This window comes from Mytilus californianus, unplaced genomic scaffold (genome assembly GCF_021869535.1).
Source record: "Mytilus californianus isolate M0D057914Y unplaced genomic scaffold, xbMytCali1.0.p SCAF_1, whole genome shotgun sequence".
Lineage (NCBI taxonomy): Eukaryota > Metazoa > Mollusca > Bivalvia > Mytilida > Mytilidae > Mytilus > Mytilus californianus.
The window spans coordinates 10,469,398-10,491,244 of NW_026262581.1; the positions used below are offsets into that span (position 1 = coordinate 10,469,398).

Consider the following 21,847-nt stretch of genomic DNA (forward strand, 5'->3'; position numbering starts at 1 on the left):
ACAAATATTGAGAAGGTGGGTTGTATTCTACAGGAGGGAACAGTTGACACTATTGTTAGTGAATGCGTTTAAATACATGGTCTTAAAGTATATTATTTGCCAGTTTCATAGCTCTATATTGAGCATGTAATAAGGTTGTAGGGGACATTACGATGTGGATATTAAGCAAATAAGGAAGTCTATTACAAAAAACTAAGTCACCTGGAAAAATACAGGAAAATCCTTATGTTCTTTTGTTTGTTATATTTTCGGACGATTTAAAAAAAAAACATATATGACATTAATCTGATTCTATTTAAATATATGATAAACAGAATAATACATGACAAAATCCGTATCGCATGCTGTATCACCACTTGACCAATATCAGCCCTCGGGACTGATATTGGTTTCTGGTGGTGATACAGCATGCGATACGGATTTTGCCATGTATTATTCTATATATATATACTAAATACTGTAATATATGAGGAATATTCTATATATATATACTAAATACTGTAATATATGAGGAAATCTAGAATATTTTTATTCATTTTTTCATTTTACCAGTGCTAAAGATAAAAAATGATTAAGTTAAAACCTTGGCTTGATAATCTTCATTCGTTCCACCTCTACTGGCTCATCATGTTCCCTCTTTCGTTTCTTCCACTGGCAAGGACCGTCAGTAACAGACTTCTTCTCAAATGCCTCCAACTCGTATAAGCATGCTGCAACATGACGACAAGCTCCATCAGCACTGCAATAAAATTGTATTTAGAGAAAGTTAGTACATGCATACATGTTCATTTGTGAAATGATCTGTATAATACTAATATCTTAAAAACGGTTTACTAAACATGAGCGTTTTAGATTGCAAGTCATCAAATTACATCAGCAGAATTGTTAACTTCTACCTGCCAAATACTGGACACAGAAGCTAGAAAACCAACCTTGAGTTTTGACTTTAATAGCAATGAATTATTTATACCTCATCACCCTGCACTTGAGGTTGTCATACAAATGTACTTACAAACTAGTTTAACCCCACCACATTGTGTATGTGCATGTCCCAAGTCAGGAATCTGTAATAAAAGGGTCATTGTTTGTTGAAATATTTCATATTTGTTTTTCTTTCACAATTTTGTACATAAATCAGACCATTAGCTTTTTTTATACGACCGCAAAAATTTTTGCGGTCGTATATTGGTATGACGTTGGCGTCGTCGTCCGAAGACACATTGGTTTTCGCACTCTAACTTTAGTTTAAGGTGGTAGACCTGGGGTAAGGGAAATAACTCGTACACATCTACTTGAAGTCATTGATGCGTTTTATTAAGGCACTCAATTTCAAGCATCTGTGTACACAGATCGTTTACCTTGGATACTGACATTGACAGACGATAACCACAATGAGGGGTTTATTTGAATCCAAAAAGAAGTCTAAGCGTTCTAACTTTTTCAAAACTTTGAACAAATCGTTCAAACAAATTAGTATTGAAGAAACAAATGATCACACATATGTGCAACATAATTACATGGATATCGGGGCGGAGGAGGAAGTGGCCGGGAATGAAGGAATGATTGACAGCAATTGGAAGGTGGGGAGACGTATAGTAGAATTAGGCGTACTGGCAGATAAAATGTATTGTTGCAGGTGCAATGTTCCGTTGCACCTGCATGATACCCTCCATGAACGGACGGCCGGATTCGGCAGTTATCTTCAAATTTTATGCACCAACACAGAATGCAGAACGGTAACAGACGTGCCAACGGGAAAAGTGGGTCCAACTGGATCATTCGACATCACTGCTAAGATAGTCATAGGTAAATACTTTAATAAATATCAATTGCATTTACGTATTTTATCAAAATTTACTTTTTTAATTTTATGTAAAATGTAAACAATGTTCGTGTTAAGTTAAGCATATCCACCTATTTCTTTTGAAAAGTTTTACCCTTTTTTTTCCTATTGCCAATATTGGGTACACTTCCTATTTCACCCAACAAAAGAAGACAATTACATACATGTATATTCAGAAATGTATTTGTAGATAATATTTTAGAGATGATGAGATTGACTATTATTTTTGCATCTATTGGATATAATTGTGTGTAGAGTTACTTCCCCTGTGGTTTCCCCTTTTGAAATTGTCTTCCAAATTTTGTTTTGTTTCAAAAAAGACATTTATAACTACTGAACTGAAAGGACAGATATTTTCAAGTATCAAAAATATAAAATGGATATTCAAAGTTTATACAAAAAACATTAATTGCAATAAATGTTAAAAATCTACAGTTCTACAAAATGTTTATTGACAAATGATAACATAATATGATTCATGAACAATGAGAAACTATATAAACAGTATTCTAATCTAATACCAATGTGGGTATTTAATAAAGTTAAAAAAAAAATACCAATGTGGTAAAGATAAAAGATATCTTAATACAGATAACCTAAAAATACCACTATGGTAGGATAGAAATTTAAAAATGAAAAGGGTAGACTATGGTAGGCAAATATATATATTCTCCACATGGTGGTTATTGTCCTTACATGTATGTCTCTATGTAGCTAGACATACCTTAAGTAGTGAGTAAAATGAAAGAAGATTAAAGAGAGTACAAGGAATTTAGGTCAGTTTCCAAATTTACCAAAAAATATTTGCCAGTTTCAACATATTTTAAAATATATTACTGCACCTTTTCTTTTATCACTCTATAAAACCAATGGTTTTATTTGGTTGTGAAAACTTAGTACATGTAGTGGCGGATCCAGAAATTTTCATAAGTGGGGACCAACTGACTGCCTAAGAGGTGGCCTGCTGCAGTCATGCTTCAGTGATTCCCTATATTATCAACCAATTTTTTCACACAAAAAGGGGGCCCAGCCCCCCCCCCCCCCCCCCCCTCCTAAATCTGCCCCTGACATGTATGACACAGCTGTTACCACTGAAATAAAACTAAGTCATTTCCAATTGTTTGAGCATCAAAAGCTAAATGTGAAATTTTGAGACACATTTTCAACATAACATAACATTGTACAAATATTGGTATTTATTCTGAGATTAATACAAAGGTTCTCCTTAAATATCAAATTAATTGGTATTTAAATCAATGAAATGATATTGTATATAAAGTGTTATGAGAATAATCATAAAAATAAGAAGATGTGGTATGATTGTGGTATGAATGCTTATAAAACAACTCTCTATCAGAGACCAAATGATGTAGAAATTAACAACTAGAGGTCAACAAACAGCCTTCAACAATGAGCAAAACCCATAAGGCATAACCATGCAGCTCTAAAATGTCCAGAAATTACAAATGTATATCAATTCAAACGGGAAAACTAACCTGATGTATGTACGAAACAAAGAGTTATATGTAATCAGGTAGTATTAATTTAAAATATAATTGCTACTGTTTTTGTGATGACATTTTTCATGTGAATAATCTAAAACCATCAAAAAACATGATGGGTTCAACTGAAATAGTCTCACTCCAATATAACAGCAAAATAAGTAACTAGTTCTACTGAGAGGAAAAGTTTGTGGAAAAAATACATTTCAATTATATAGATTGAAGTTGAACTATAGTTGGTTTCTACAAAATGTAATTTTTGTTTCATAAAATGCTTTCTTATATGTAGGAATGATACATGCTGGCTTAGGATATGCACAAATAAGAAACTTTCTGACAGAATGTAACTTGCCAGTCATGAGTAAGTCTTGTTTCCAAAAACATGAGAAGAAAATTGGAAAAATCTTTGTATCTGCTGCTGAAGAATCCTGCAAGAAAGCTCAACAACTGGAAAAAGAAATTTCTACAGATAAGGTAATACTATATGATATATTTGACTTATTTTAATCTACTTCTGGACCTCTTTCAAATATGACTTATATATGTATACATGTGTATATATATATATATATATACTTCCGCAAATTTATAGATCTAACATTATTGGGCTGTTCGTTTAGACGAATTATATATATACATATACCGGTATATATATATATATATATATAAAAAATTAAGAAGATGTGGTATGATTGCCAATGAGACACAACTCTGCAAGAGACCAAATTACACAGGAATTAACAACTATGGGTCACCCAACGGCCTTCAACAATGAGCAAAGCCTAAACTGCATAGTCAGCTATAAAAGGCCCCGAAATCACAAAACTTGTCCTAAAGGTACAGATAAAATATTAACACAATTTGTAATTAGGGCTACATAAGGCCAAGTAAATTTAATTAGTAGATTTTCATCCAAATTTTTGAAAAAAATGGGGTGGGTGGGAGGATTTTATTTTTTATTTTTTATTAGATATGAAACGCTCTTGTGACGTGTTCTTCATATATGCAAGTGTAATAATAAGGTTCTATCATGTATATACATGTATAACGAATCAAACATACAAAGAAATGCAAAAACCAAAATTTGAAACAGGATGTTATTAATGAAACGAAATTATCGACAGTTACCGGTAACGAAAATGAACAAAATCCGGAAATCGTAAATTTTTCAAAATAAAAAAAATTGGGGCGGAACGATTTCAGAGGGGCGGGCGGGGATGAAAATCTATCAATTAATTTTAATTGGCCTAAACATGGAAAAAGCATCATTTTCTGAATTGAATGAAAAGTAATTTACATTTACAATTAAAAATATAACTTCTCCAACAATTAAAAACATAAGAATTCAAAAGAACAATCTTATATATGTCCATCTATAAATCAAAATAAAAAATAAATCAATAGAATTATATATATATATGTTGTGTACAAGATGTAATTTTGTACAAATTATAATTTGTACAGGGTTTTTGTACAATTTATAAGTTTTTTGACACATACCTTTTTGCACCAGGTGATAAAAGTTTATCTTCTAAAATGTATCAGTTTCATGTCTTCAATTCAAATTTATATACTCCAACCTAAAATTTAGTGCTATTCTCTTTGTCCTCAAACTGGAAATAAGGACACCTGAATGGTTTAAATTCTATTTTTATTTTTCTCCTTATACCAAAATCATATACATGAAAAGTCTTTTTGTGTTCTTATAATGTTTTTTGTATCAATGCTCAGTATTGAACTGTATCATGTAGTCATGGAAATATGAAAGAAATATGCGAAACAAAAAACTGTGTGCTTGCATCATCCATTTGTGTTAAGCAGTTCATAAAACACTAATAACTTGTACAAAAATTCTGTACAAATTATAATTAATTTGTACAACATTACAATTTGTACACAACATATATATATGTTGTATACCAATTATAATTTGCACAGAATTTTGTACAAATTATTAGTGTTTCATTGAACTGCTTAATGCAAATGGATGATACAATCACAGTCTTTTGTTTCACATACTTCTGTCATATTTCCATGACTACATGATACAATCTAATAGTTATACTGAGCATTTTTACAAAAAAACATAAGAACACAGAAATACTTTTTATGGATATGATTTCAGTATACAGAGGAAAAAAAATAGAATTTAAACCATTCAGGTGTTCTTATTTCCAGCTTTAGAACAAGGAGAATAGCACTAAATTTCAGGTTCAAGTATATAGATTTGAATTTAAAACATTAAGTTGATAAATTTTTGAAGATAAACTTTTATCACCTGGTGCAAAAAGGTATGTGTAAAAAAAAAACTGTACATCTTGTACACAACATATATATATATTTTATTTATATTGTGTTAAAACAGATCAATAAATTAATTTCAAAATGATTAATAAAATAAGTTAATCTTTTTTATGTTACGTCTTTTATAATTCTTTAAGAATTTAAATGAACAATATAAATTTTCAAATTATTCATAATTTGTTTACTACCTTATTGCGATGTCTAATTTTTATCAAATTTATGTAATTTAGGAGTTGGAGCTTGAGGTCAGTTTTGATGCAGGTTGGCAAAAACGTGGGACAGGATTCAATTACAATAGCTTAACAGGTAAACCTGCACTTTATAAATGTGCAATTTCTCGCTGCATTGAAGACCTGTTGGTGACCTTCTGCTGTTGTCTGTTCTATGGTCAGGTTGTTGTCTCTTTGACACATTCCCCATTTCCATTCTCAATTTTAAACATATTTATTTTTGTTGGTACAATTTTAATGGTGAATTTGCAACTATATTTTTGTCTAATAAGATCAAAACCTTAATAATCTAGCTATACATGCATGTACAACTACAGTACTATATAAATTACAATTAATTAATATACATACCAATCAGAATTGCATGTGATGTCTACATGTTCAATGTTTCACATAAGACTGTTACATGTATGAGAATCTCACTTAAATGTAAACAAGCTTAATAATTTAAGCCAAAGAACCTTTTTCTGATTGTTATAAACTCAATAGTGACAGATACACAAAATTTGAAGATTGATGAAAACTTCAGCCAATGTCAGTATAGTATGAATAGCTGGTAAAACTAAAAATAATGTAATGAATGTAGACCTACTAACTTACATGCACCTGAATTCAAGTTAAGAATATATAATACCTATGACCAGATGTAATAAACAAATTTTTACAATTAATTCACGTTGACAAATATTTCTACTTTAAGATCAGGGACTTTCTATACTATTTTAGATTTATTGAGTTTTAGGGTTTCTTGCTGACTGATCTAAGGGTCATCTAATCCTCAATAATTTTCTATTCATATTTCAAACAAATATTTTGTCAATTGTGAACTAATAAAATGATCAGACTTTACAAGATATACATATGTGTAGGACTCTAAAGTGCGATGGGGACGCTAAAACGCGATAGTCACGCTAAAGTGCGATGGTCTGTGCTAATCATTTGAACACGCTAAAGTGCGTTTTTCCGCAAAAGTATCGATGTTAGCAACGTTCGACAGCATTAGGGACCGGTCATTATTTATCTCCAGGGGGGGGGCCGGCAAAATGTAAATTTGAAATGATAAAAAATGATTGACCCCCCCCTTTTCAAAATGTGTTAAAAAATTTAACCCCCCCCCTCTTTCAACTACATAAAAACTTTTGACCCCCCCTCTCTTTTCTGATTATAATTGAAAGGTTTCAAATGATTCAATTATTATATGTTGCTAATATTCCTAGTAAGGTATTTTAATACACATACACAGAGAATGCATTGAGGACGACATCCGATAGAAGAATACACTGATGTAAGGGACCGTTCAATATTTACCAGAGGGATGGGCCGGTGCATTCTTAATATTATTTCATTAAAAAAGTTAATGCCCATCCTTTTAAATTCTGCAAAAAAGTCCTTGCCCATCTAAAAAACTATAAAAAGAGTCCTTGCCCCTCTAAGACTTAAAGACAATCAAAAATGATTAAGGTTCTTTTTCTATTTTAATATTTGCATGTTTATGTCTGGAAATCAAAGAATAGACTTTGGTGTATAAATACAAAATTCAAAATGTGCTAGTTAATTCCACATATATATATAGTGTTATTAACATTAGCCTAAACTGAAAATTGTAGCTTCTTTTACCAATTAACTAAGTTGATTTGAAACTTTATACCAATTTTTAAAGATGACTATCTGAATTTAGTCTAAATTGAACATTTAAGATTTTTTTAACCTATTTTTTAAATCCATAAAATTGACAGCAATACACCAAAACTACCAAACAGCCTGGCATTCTGTAAGATCAACATATAAATGAGATAGCTGTAGAGTTATATGAAAATCTAAGTTGATTTGAAAAAGTTATAAAAAAATTTAAAGGTGACTATCTGAATTTAGCCTAAACTGAAAATTGTAGCTTTTTTAACCTATTAACTAAATCCATAAAAATGACAGCAATAAACCAAAGTACCAAACAACCTGGCATTCTGTAAGATCAATATGTTAATGAGATAGCTGTAGAGTTATATGAAAATCCAAGTTGATTTGAAAATGTTAAAAAAATTTTTAAAGATGACTATCTGGTATTAACCTAAACTGAAAATTTAAGCTTTTTTTAACCTATTTATTAAATCTATAAAAATGATAGCAATACACTAAACTCCCAAACAACCTGGCATTCTGTAAGATCAATATATGAATGAGATAGGTGTAGAGTTTTATGAAAATCCAAGTTAATTTGAAAAACAGTTTTAAAGGTGACTATCTGTATTTAGCCTAAACTGAAAATTTTAGATTTTTTTCTTACTTATTAATAAAATCCATAAATTTGACAGCAATACACCAAACTATCAAACAACCTGGTATTCTATAAGGTCAAAATACAATTGATATGAAAATCCAAGTGGTTTTGAAAATTTATATAAACTTTTAAAAGTGACTATCTGAAATTAGTCCGAATAGAAAATTCTAGCTTTTCTTTCCCATTACACCATCGGACTTTAGCGTGTCATACCATCGCTCTTTAGCGTGATATCTGATCGCACTTAAAAAAAAACAACCATCGCACTTTAGCGTCTGACACCATCGCACTTTAGCGTAGACCATCGTACTTTAGCGTGACCATCGCACTTTAGAGTACCATCGCACTTTAGAGTCCTACATATGTATGCATACAAACAAACTATATTTTTGTATATGGAATTGTAATATTTTCTTTTTCAACCAAAATTTGTAATTTCATATTGAATTTCAGGACATGCTTCAATGATAGGAAAACAAACAGGGAAAGTGACCTGCTATGATATAAGAAGCAAAAGCTGTAAATTTTGTGAGCATCATGAGGGAAAGAATGAAACAGTTCCAAGTCATGACTGTTGTAGAAATTGGTATGGGTCTAGTAAGTCTATGGAACCAGATATGGCTGTTTCCATGGCACATAAGATGACTGATAATGAATGCCCAATTGACGTCATTCATGCTGACAATGATTCAACTACCATGTTGAAACTGAAAATGGACTTTGAAAACTTGAAAAAAAAGGATGACCAAAATCATACTACAAAAGGAATAACAAAATCACTGATTGAATTGTCTAAAAGGTAATAAAAGTTATGTTTTCAGTCATAATTTTTTTTGGGCTCTAGCCTTACCTATGAGGATCTAGATGGGGGGGGGTTCTTCATTTCTGTATTCTTTAATTTTGTATGCTATTTTCTCTTTTCTTTAAACTTATGTCCATTTTTCTCTAATCTTTATATTTTAGCACCTCATTATTCCCTTTTCTTTTTTTCTTTTTTTGCCCATAATTTTCTATTCTGTAAACCCTCATCAACACCCTCACCTATGTCAAGCAAATAACGTTATAACATTTATTGTTGAGAACTTCATGCATAATTGTTAATGTTCACTGGATTGGTACTTGATTGTCTTGAATAAGCAACACAACAGGTTCCAAAAGTGGATCAGGAACTGCTTAATAAAACAGAGCACCCTTTTTTTATTTATTTTTTTTTTGGGGAGGGGGGGTCTAAAAAATTTTAGGTTCACTCAATATTAGATAAAAGATAGATTTAACATCCCCATGCAGCTGTAGTCAGATTAACTTGAAACTTAGTACCAATTATGATTTGAACTTTTTAAATGATATACAAAATCAAAGTTTAGACCCTGATTTTCAGTTTCAACTTATGTAATGATAAAAAATATAATTTTGTAGGCACAAGGAGCTGAAGCCAGGAGAAGTAATTCCCTATCTGAACAGATGTTTCATGTATGCAATTACACAGAACAGCAGCAGTGATCTTAAAATTGATGAGGGTCTTTCGAGAATTGTTCCCCATGTCTTTGGAGATCATGGATTGTGTGGTGCAGTAGACTGGTGTACATTTAAAGATGATCCTATATCTTTCAAGTATGCATGACCTAAAGATGATTTTTATGGTTCTTTTTAAATTGTAACTTTGCCGTCTCATTCATATCTAACCACATTTCCCTTTTCCGGAAAACATTGAGACAAATCAAAGAAGATGATAAACAAAAATAAGTTCATAAAAAAAAATACTATATTAATATATAATTATAGTTCAATTGTACAAGAAACAATGCTAATATTGATAAATATGGAAACTGTCATTGTAAGCACATTTTTACCTAGTCATATGTAATAAAAAAAAGAGACTTATATTCTGGTCAGCAATAACACATAACTAGAGGCTCTAAAGAGCCTGTGTCGCTCACCTTGGTCTATATGCATTTCAAACAAAGGACACTCTCCAACATTGTAGACGAGAATAGACTTCATGACAAAAATCTCTATTTTGTTGATCTTGTATTACTGATCTTTTAGTCTGTTTTAGTTTCTCTCTATCTTCTTTAGTTTTTGCTCATAACACAAAAGAGGGTAAAAAAAATCCTCATTTAAGGGCAATCGCTCCTATGAAGAGTGACTGAGTCTACTACCTATATCGGCAAAATTTGACTTTTTAATAGATCTTGCCTTGCTGATCATTTTTGTTGAGCCTGCGACTTTTGTCGCAAAAGCAAGACATAGCGATCCTACATTCCGTCGATGGCGGCGTCCACAAATATTCACCCTGTGGTTAAAGTTTTTGAAATTTTAATAACTTTCTTAAACTATCCTGGATTTCTACCAAACTTGGACAGAAGCTTGTTAATGATCATAAGCTAGTATCTAGAATCTAGAAGAAAATTTTGTAAAAAAAAAATCCTGTTTATCCGTATTTTACTATTAAATGGACTTAGTTTTTCTGCCAGTTAACATTACATTCACTCTGTGGTTAAAGTTTTTAAAATTTTAATAACTTTCTTAAACTATCCTGAATTTCTACCAAACTTGGACAGAAGCTTGTTTATGATCAAAAGCTAGTATCTAGAAGAAAATTTTGTAAAAATTTATTTCATGTTTTTCCGTATATTACTTATAAATGGACTTAGTTTTTCTTCCAGTTAACATTACATAAAGTCTGCGGTTAAAGTTTTTAAAACATTTATTAGATTCATAACCAATCCTGGATTTTTACCAAACTTGGATAGAAGCTTCTTACAGTCAAAAGATAGTATCTAGAGGAAAATTTTTAATAATTTTTTCCCCATTTTTGTTGAGCCTGCGACTAACAGCAAAAGTAGGCGAGATACTGGGTTCCGCGGAACCCTTGTAAACGAATTTTTGTGATTTAAAGTGTTTATTTATCTACTATAATTAAAATCATATAAAGGCATAACAGAAAAAAAAATTTCTCTCTAAATATCATAGTTTTCATGATAAAAGACAAAAATGAAAAAAATGGTAAAATTTGTCATTTATGGGCAATAACCCCTATAAAAATTTGTCTAACAGTTTTGACGTATATGGATAATTGGTAGAGCTCATTATTCTGAACATTTTTGCTCCTTTCAGATTTTCCCTATTTATAACAGTTCAAAAAATTATACACAAAACTTGCATTTTACCCCTATGTTCTATTTTTAGACATGTCACCATCGGTCATGTTGACTGGTAGGTGGGGTCATCGGACACATTTTTTAAACTAGATACCCTAATGATGATCGTGGCCAAGTTTGGTTAAATTTGTCTCTGTAGTTTCAGAGAAGATTTTTGTAAAAGATTATAAAATTTACAAAAAATTGTTAAAAATGGACTATAAGGGGCAATAACTCCTTTAGGGGTCAATTGACCATTTTGGTCATGTTGACTTATTAGTAGATCTTACTTTGCTGAACATTATTGCTGTTTACAGTTTATCTCTTTCTATAATAATATTGAAGATATAAACCAATAAAATGCTTCCCTGAGCACAGCTGGATATGACCGCAGAGGTCCAACCCTGAACAGTTGGGGCAAAAATGGACACAATATTCGGGCTTGATACAGGTCTGAAATTGGATTGTAAATAAATATTTGACACATAATAGGTTTCTGACACCGAAAAACTGTATTCAAAGAACTTAGAATTGGTTATGTGATTTGAATTTATATTCAATTTTTTGTTTTTGTGCAATACACTATGCTGTTGTGAAATTGACCCCACCCCCCCCCAAAAAAAATTACCTCCCTTTTTTTTGCTTTTGTGAAATACACTATGCTGTTGCAAATTGACCCCCCCAACCCCCCGGAAAAAAAAATTTACCCCCCCCCCTTTTTTTTTGCAAAAAGAAATACTATTTGAAAAAATTTCTTTTTAATTTCTGTAATCTGAAATGAGAAAAAAAAATTACCCCCACAATTTCTTTTTTACCCCCCCTCCCCCCTTAATTTTTTTTTTCACCTGCCCCCCCCTTTTTCAAAAAAAAATGTTTTTCCCTCAAAATATGGTCATAATCTCAATTCAAATTACCAATGGAGTTTGCAACCATAATTATCAATTTAAATACATCATAAAAGTCTTAAAATAGAAAAAAAAATCCCCCCCCCCCCCCCCAAATTTTTTGAACCCCCTTATGATTCATCACCTCCAAACTCAATCCCAGCCTTCCCTTTGTGGTATGGTACCTTTCAGTACAATTTCAGACAGATCCATACACTTGAACACAAGTTATTGTCTGGAAACTAGAAAAATGCTTGTTTTTGGCCCCTTATTCCTAAACGTTTAAGACTATTACCCCCATTTCCCTTTGTGATATGGAACCTTGTAGTACAATTTTAGAAAGATCCATACACTGACACACAAGTTATTGTCATGAAACTAGAAAAATGCTTGTTTTTGCCCCTTTTTGGCCCCTAATTCCTAAAATTTTGAGGCAATTACCCCCAAAATCAATCCCAGCATTCCCTTTGTGATATGGAACCATGTGGTACAATGTCAGAGAAATCCATACAATAACACACAAGTAATTGTCTGGAAATTACAAAAATGCTTATTTTTGGCCCCCTTTTGGCCCCTAATTCCTTAACTGTTGGTACCATAACCCCCAAAATCAATCCCAACCTTCTTTTTGTGGTATTGAACCTTATGGTAAAATTTCATAGAGATCCATTCACTTTAACTAAAGTTATTGTGCGAAAACCAATGTGTCTTCGGCAGACGCCAACGTCATACCAATATACGACTGCAAAAATGTTTTGTGGTCGTATAAAAACTGCAAAGTTTCTTAAAATTACCAATTGGGTGGCAGCAACACAACAATGGGTTATCTGATTCGTCTGAAAATTTTACAGCAGAGAGATCTTGACCTAATGAACAATTTTACCCTAGTCTGATTTGCTCTAAATGCTTTGGTTTAGAGATATAAGCCAAAATCTACATTTTACCCCTATGTTCTATTTTTAGCCATGCTGGCCATCTTGGTTGGCGGGCCGGGTCATCGGACTCATTTTTTAAACTAGATACGCCAATGATGTTTGTGGCAAAGTTTGGTTTACTTTGACCGAGTAGTTTCAGAGGAGAATATTTTTGTAAAAGTTAAGGACGACGGACGCCAAGTGATGTGAAAAGCTCACTTGGCCCTTTGGGCCAGGTGAGCTAAAAATGTATATATATATATTCTTCAATTATCAATGTTACTTTAAAATGACAAATGTCAGCTTAATCTGTTAATATCAGGGCAGATATCCAATGCAATAAACAGTTTATATTCATGAATATAAACCATGTTGAACACATTAAAGGTTAACAGTAATAATTTAGTAATTGTATAGCTTAATTAAATTAGTTTAAAATTCCAAGATTTTTTTTTTATGTAGATATAAAAGCCTTCCTAATGGAAAGCCTTTGATTAGTGAAGATTTGAGGAGAGATCTAGAGAATCTTATAGAGAAATATAAAAGCAAGGCATCTTCACTAAGAAATTTAGGATCCACACAGGCTAATGAGAGCTTCAACCATTCTGTAGCAACAAAGGCTCCGAAGTCCAAGTGAGTAAAATTTCTACAATATTGTTAAAGTGGATCATCGGTATATATTTCCTAAGATAGAATTTTCTTATACTTTGCCAAGATGAAGATTTTACTATGCTTTTTTCAAAAATATAATAAAAAGTATGGGTCACCGTGCTATTTTTCAAGCTACAAGTCATGGTAAATTGCCCAAATTTGTAAAGATTGTTCATGAAAAAACATATTTTTGTATATAAAAAGAAATCTATGAGATAGAATTTTGAAATGAAATATGAGGAGATAGGCTTTATAAAATGCTTTGAGAAAATAAAAAGTAAAAATGGGGTCACCGAACTTGTTTTCTTGCTAGAAGTAAAAAAACAAATATTTCACTATCATTTCAGTCTAAAATTTTTACTATAACAGGTATCTCCCCTTAAATGGCTAAGTTGAAAAATCAATTCTAAAAAACACAAATATTTGTCATTTGTTTTAACATTTAAAATAATGCAATTAATCACTTATTTTCTGTATACAAATAAACAGCCTTACACATGAATTGCAAATCTGTCTCAAAATTAGCAGATTAAGACAAAGAACTGGACTGATAGTGTACTGCTACTGTACAATCCAAGATGGCGGTATACAACGAATCTACCTTAAGTTGAAAATCAACATTATACATTTTTGTTATGTTTTCATTATGAGTCTGATTATGACAGGAAGAAAAAAAAATTAATGTTCCTATTTTGAAAACTAACTGTGTGCAGCAAAAATTACACCAGATTTCTTTGTAATCTTGAATGGAACATTAGATCAAATCCATGAAGTAAACACCCATAAACTTTATAGCTTTTATTGTTTTACTGTTTTACATTTGGTATAATGACTCAAAAAAATAAGGAGATGTGCTATGATTGCCAATGAAACAACTATCCACCAAAGCTCTAATGAGGTTGATGTAAGCAAAAATAAGCAACAATATGTACAGCCTTCAACAATGAAAAAAAACTACTATATTGTATATAGATCGACTTTATAATATTTTTCATTTTCAGCCATTAACATTATTTACTTACACCACACATTGCCTGCTGTGCTGAGCAGATAAACTACTATTAGGGGTTGTTTTAACAACTTTGACTACCCATGAGGGTCTCCCATGGTCAATAGGTAGATAAAGTAGGAAGGAAGTCATCAATGCATTTGTGTACTAATTATATATTGTATGATTGGGACAAAGGAAAGGTTTAAATTTTTTATCCTTTCAATAATACATGTTATCTCAAAAATTTATTTGTACAAACATAACATGTTTGACTGTAAGAAAACATATAGGTTACTTATATTTCAGACACTATGGTGGTTCACAATCCCTAGCAAGTAGAGTGTCATCGGCTGTGCTTCAAAAGAATGAGGGTTACAATTACTTAGAACAGGTAAATATGAATTTTTGGAGGTTTTGATAATCCTTTATACAATTAGATTATGGTATGTCAATATGTCAGTAAATTAAGAACAGCCATTAGGGCCTTTTATAGCCGACTATACAGAATGTGTTGTTCTCATTGTTGACAACCGTAAGGTTGCCTATAATTGCTTACATCCACTTCATTTGAACTTTGGTGGATAGTTGTCTCATTGGCAATCATACCACATCTCCTTATTTTCACAGGTGATGCAAGTGGAAAACAATGCATTTAAAAAATATTATAATCAAAATTAACTCTGTGAAAAAAATGTGTATTTACAATACTGTGGATTCATTTATTTTCGTGGATTAAGGAAAACTAACATGTTCGTGGATATTTAATGTCGTGGTTTTGTTGAAGTCTGCATACAAGCCTTTAGAAAATTTGTTATTTGTTCAACATTTAATTTCGTGGTTCACCTGTACCCACGAAATCCTTGAAAATTGGTATCCAACGAATAATAATGAATCCACAGCAAGTAGTTTTTGGGTAATTGAATTTTCAAATTTTAATACCAATCAAGTCAGTCTCATCAGCCAAAATGTTGGGAAAATGGGTGAGGGATACAAGAAATGATTTTACCATAAACATGTACATTCCATATAATTTTGTTCTTTTCAAATTTCTTAGATGTATATTTTTTCAATCATTTATAACAAAGAAGTTGAAATATTATGCTTTTTGTCAAAAATTACACGAAAAAGCAACAAAATTTTACAAAAACTTTCTTATATTAACATCTACCTACAGTTTTTTTAAGTTCAATTTATTCCGATTGGTCCCCTTCATCTTTATTGAAAGTATTAAAAAAAGTTTAAGTGTGCAACTGATTTCTTCCATGATAATAGCCCAAAAATGGGTAAAAATTGATGAAAAATGGGAAAATTATCAGAATTGGGTACTTTCAAATGGCCATAGCAAAAAAAGAAGTGCACCACCATATGATTTTTTCTTCACCAATTTTTTTTTTACAGTCCTATAAACCCAAAAATCAGGTTAAGAAAACAAGTTTAATTCTAGAAATTTTTGGCTCTTCAGAGGTGTAAATCCTTATTTCAAAAACTCCATAAATAAAATTGAATTATGGTTACTTAGGATACTTGTAAATGAAATTTTAACAGTTGAATGTTTCTTTTTGTTTTTAATTATAGAATTGACATAAATATTTGTGATATTTCAATGATATTTGGTATGCAGTTGTATTAGCATTGGCACATCTTCTTATCACAGACATTATTTGGCCCTGTCCCCTCAGTCATGGTCTATTAACTTTGAAACTTTTGCTTAGTTTACATGTATTAGTTTGTGATTAGGTCAGTTCAAGGGGAACCATTTGTGGTAGGCCAATGTTAATTGGTCTAAAGTTGTATAAGGATTAGCTCATCTCATTTTCATGGAGAATATTTGGCCCTGCCCCCTCATTCATGGTCTTTTGACTTTAATACTTTGACTTAGTTTACATGTATTAGTTTGTGATCAGTTTAAGGTGAATCCCTAATGTTAAGTCAATGATATTTGGTATGCAAATTTACTGGCAATTGCAAGTCTCGTTTCTATGGAGATTATATAGCCCCCACCCCCTTATCATAACTTACATGTTAAAGTATTGCTTTTTTAATTTCAACATTTGCATTACCAAAATTACGAAAAAGGCAAGACATATCTCTGTGTTAAATTTTACATCATAATATTTCAGATGAATGAAGCTGCACTTCTATCTCCAGGAGAATACACAAAAAGTATTGCAAAGAAACTGGATAAAGAGAAACTGAAAAGAAGGATTAAAAGGCGAAGTCGCGAGTTCAAGAAAAAAAGAACTGAACTAAAGAAAAAAAGGAATAAGAAAGAAAGGCGATTCACTATCCATGAATCTGTTTCATATCAACCAGAAATTGCAACGATAGGATTATCAGATACTGAGGCCGTAACTATTCCATCGCCATTGAAACTGGACGGAACAGAATCATTTACATTTTTTGATCTTGAAACGACAGGTTTAAGCAGAGTTAGTGATATTACTCAGATAGCAGCTGTTTATGATAAGACACTATATCAATCTTACATTTTACCAAGATGTGATATTTCTGTTGAAGCCTCAAAAGTAACAGGAATTACCTGCTGTTTGGCTAAGAATAAAATGTATGTTCATGGGAAGGAAGTGGAAACCAAATCCCAGTATGAAGCATTGTTAGATTTTATTGAATTTTTAAAAACAATTCAAAATCCACTCCTTGTTGGACATAACATCTGTAATTTTGACATTGCAATACTCTCAAACAAATTGAAAGAATTCAGCTTATTTTCTTCTTTTTGTAATGTTACTTCTGGATTTCTGGACACACTTAAAATAGCTAAAAGAATTTTCCCCCGAAATGAAGTAGACAATTACAAACAATCAACTCTTATTTTAAAGTATGTTGGGTTGGAATACAGTGCACACAATGCCATAGAAGATGTACAGTCTCTTCAACATCTCTTTCACCAAGAAATGAAGAATAAATGTAAAGATAATGATATTCATAGCATTTGCTATTGTAGTTGCAAATCTTCCTATGATAATTTAGTTCAAAACAAAACTGTAAGCAGAGACACTTGCATTAGACTTGCAAAAAATGGCATATCTTTATCACACTTACAGATAGCTAACAGAAGAGATGCAAATGGAATAAGATTATTGTTACAAGAGTTTAACATTCCTTCCAAAACTGCCTCTGTATTCGTTGCTGCTTTTGCAACTGAACAGTAAATTTTATAGTCATGACAAAAGAAATTTCCGTTGCAGGAATACTGTTCTTAGATTAAAATGCACATAATGTTTTATCTTGTCAAATTGTACACCATCAAGTATACAATGTATTTATATTGTGTTTTGTCTTGGAAAGATATTGGTAATTCTATTTTATGGATTTTATAAAAGTTACCTTTTCTGATTTAAGAATGAAACTTTAATATTTGGAACATTTTACGATAAATGCAAAAATTAGAGCTAAATATCTGACTTGATTCAGCTTTTAACTAGTAACCAAGCATACATATTTTAAAAAAAATATGCACATAAAATTTTGCCATTCAGCTGATTTGGTTAAAGCATCAGTAACTAGATTTCATTGTGAAAGGACACCATTAATCTAGTAAGATTTTTCTCTCTCTTTTTGGAAAACCATCCTGGTTATACATGTATATATCTTTATTGCGTAGGGATTACTTTTAAAAAAAACATTAAGACTTGTATCATAGATCAAATTTATTCATTCAGTGTATGTTCACTTGTGTTAATATGTCTTTTGATTGAGTTAAGCTATTTCAATTGATATTTTATAGTGTGTCTTTCTATGTTGTGATGTTACACTATTGTTTCAGATAAGGGTGAAGGTGGGTACCTATTAAAACGTTTAAACCCGTTGCATTTGTTTGCACCTGTCCTAAGTCAGGAATCTGATGTTCAGTAGTTGTCGTTTGTTGATGTGGTTCATAAGTGTTTCTCGTTTCTTGTTTTTTATATAGATTAGACAGTTGGTTTTCCCGTTTGAATGGTTTTACACTAGTCATTTTGGGGGCCCTCTATAGCTTGCTGTTCCGTGTGAGCCAAGGCTCCGTGTTGAAGACCGTACTTTGACCTATAATGGTTGACCAGGGTTCTCACTACGGATTTTTGAAGGCGTGTCCAGGGACTCATCGTTTTTGGCCATGGTGAGTCCAACAGTAAGAAGAAGATATTTTATCACAATACAATTTATTATTTTAGCCTCCATGACCTAATAGAGCAATGAAATTACATTAAATTCAGATTTCTTTTAAACTTTTGCTATAAAATGATGATATGTGTGTTCAGTTTATACAAAATATTTCAATCTTGAAGCATCTTTGGACTCACCAGGTTTGAAAATGGTGAGTCCAAACAGATTTTCATGAGTCCAGGACTCATGGACTTGCCTTAGTGTGAAACCCTGGTTTAGTTTTACAAATTGTGACTTGGATGGAGAGTTGTCTCATTGGCACTCATACCACATCTTCTTATATCTATTGGGTGTTTGGCCAAATAATATATATATATATATATATAAATTTCACATTTTTCATGGCTGGGCCTTTAGTACAGTTAGGTTACAATAATACATTATGGGTTTTTCTCATTGTGAAAGGCCGCACTGTGGCCTATAATTGCTTACATCCAATTCACTTGAACTCTGGTCTTGATAGTTGTCTCATTGGCAATCGTACATGTACAACATCTTCTTATTTCTATTTACCTACAAGTTCAAATTGTAGAAAACTGAAAACATTGATTATCTTATTGTAAAATGAAGCCGATGGAACTACCTACACAACAATTAGTTGCCATCTTTGTTATAATGTTGTTTGAAATTCTCTGTCTTAGTGCAAAGATGGACAGAAATATAAGACTTTGCAAACGACAAATTCTAATGTTAGAAAGTCAATATTATCAATATACATGTTCAGCATTAACGTAATATGTTAAGTATGTGAAAACACAGTAAAAAATTGTAGAAATTTGTGCATTTAGATACAAAAGATTAATTCAAGAACTGTTATGAAGGATTTATTTTGTAAAGACGTATGGATTCTTTATTCTGACAGTCAACATAATTGTGATAATAAGGGCTGTGTTATTTTAGAAGCTGATAAGTGTGATTAGATTTATCACCATTTACTCCTAATATTATGACTTTGGCTTTCATTTGTATTTTTTTTTTTAAAGTAATAGGCTACTGACCCATTTATATTGCATTATTATATGTCACCTTGTTATGAAACAGTGTACAATTTTACTACAAATGACTAAGATTCAAATAAAATGCATGACTTTCAGGTTTCCCTAATATACCTTGGTTTATTTTTAAATGAAAGTGTCATTTGACTATTTTGGTACTAAATGATTTGATATTTTAGGGGAAAAAATATAGCTACACTCTGTACCCTATTTCCTTTATTTTGGAAACCTGAAAAAAAACATACATTCTTCCTTCAAGCTTTATTTCTGTTGTTTTTTGTGTTGAATTGAAAATGGAAACAGGGAATGTGTCAAAGAGACAACAACCCGACCTAAGAGAACAAAACAGCCCATGCAAAGCCACCAATGGGTCTTCAACACAGCAAGAAAATCTTGATCCTGAGGCTATCCTCATCTGACCCCTTAACAAAAACATTGATAATGTATACTTGTTCAGCGGAATGCATGTATAGATGGAAGAAATAACAGGGTTCCTATCAATGAGACAGCAATCTAAAAATGTTTTAACGAGTTGGAACTGTGAGCTGTTGATCACTACAATATCCCAGTTCTAAATATTTGATAAACAAGAAGTTGGAATGTGATGGAAGTGAAAATGCATCAAACAGTATAATACAGATGAGATTTCATTTCCAAAAAAATCTAAAAAAAAACCCACAAAGCCTTGGTTTGTAGTTCCTAAGAAAATTCAATGAAATTTGCATGCATGTCCACAATGTGACAGATATCACTTATCAGGTCACAATATCTTATGAATACATTTGTTATATAAAATATACCCCATTACTACATGTAACTATCAGTGACTATAGTCTATAGAGCAGATATATAACAAACTGTTATTTTTGGACATACATGTACTAGTTCTACTGAGACCATGAATCAACTTTCAAACTACATATAATCATGATAATAGAAATGTTGAAATATTTGTATTTTATCTTTCCCTTGGTAAGTGTTTTATGACACATGTAGATCAGATCTCATGCAGACCGGTCGACATGAATATTTTTAAAAATAATGCAAAGAGGGACATGCAGACCTGAAAAAACTGGCGTTTACAATATGATATAATGATTTACAAATTTCAGTAGTCTTACCAAGATCTTATGATAATATGGATGCAATTTCAGGAGTCGATGAGGCTTGTCAGATCAAAATCTGAAACCTAGTATAGTAGTATTAGTAATTATCAGCCTGATCAGCAGCCTACTGCATGTTGTGCTCTTGGTGATAAGATCTCAACTACTATCAAAATACAAGCTAAAGCTAACAATTTACTCGCATTAGCACAGAAAGTATTTAGAAAGTGAAGGATTTTGTCCTTGTTGCTACCACAGCCTTCCAACGTACATGTAAAAAAACTGACGGAGCGGTTGTAGTCCAGGGGAATGTAACCAATGTCATAGTGATGAAATGTCATTTTGCCCTATATTTATGTAGGGGGGCTATAGTTACTTAATGCATACATAGGTGGGAGAAGGATGTGTCACGAACCAGCAACCACTCATGGAGGAGAGCATAGACTATATCCAAGTTCCACTCCTTACGTTTCTTTATTAGCACCCCACCCCCACCCCCTCCCCCCCCCCCCCCCCCCCCCCCCCCCCCCCCCCCCCCCCCCTTTTTCCGCCCGGGATCCGCATATTGAAGATAATTGCTGTTTCAAATGAACAACGGAATTATCACATATATCAAACAACATTTTGCACTTTCATACCGTAAATTGTAGCTATGAGGGTTTATAGATGTCAATTTTGATTATTTTCTTCAAAAGACCCTATTTTTGGGGGGTCCGTTAGGTCACTTTGATCAAAGTTTTTGTAAAATTTAAACGGTGAAAATTAATAAAAAGTTGTCATTTGAAAATTATATGACTGATATTTGTTCCAGCATTTTTATATGCAAATTAAACGACAAAATATTTTTCCACGTG

General features: G+C 31.9%; 1 protein-coding gene and 1 long non-coding RNA gene across 3 annotated transcripts in view; one reads left to right on the forward strand and one right to left on the reverse strand.

Annotated features, from left to right (window-relative positions):
• The window catches only part of LOC127699971 (uncharacterized), a 200,884-nt gene that overhangs the window by 150,217 nt on the left and 28,820 nt on the right, over positions 1–21,847 (reverse strand). The window lies entirely within an intron of this gene.
• On the forward strand, positions 1,147–21,512 carry LOC127699271 (uncharacterized). 2 transcript variants are annotated; one of them, XM_052203021.1, is made up of 8 exons: positions 1,147–1,806; positions 3,635–3,819; positions 5,880–5,955; positions 8,608–8,953; positions 9,571–9,765; positions 13,555–13,725; positions 15,041–15,125; positions 16,855–21,512. In XM_052203021.1, exons 1-8 carry the CDS (start codon positions 1,392–1,394, stop codon positions 17,902–17,904), a joined length of 2,523 nt encoding a protein of 840 aa, XP_052058981.1. In that variant the 5' UTR covers positions 1,147–1,391; the 3' UTR covers positions 17,905–21,512. The 2 variants fall into 2 exon arrangements, with proteins under 2 accessions (XP_052058981.1, XP_052058982.1); XM_052203022.1 differs by lacking the exon at positions 1,147–1,806 and having other exon boundaries at positions 2,376–3,819.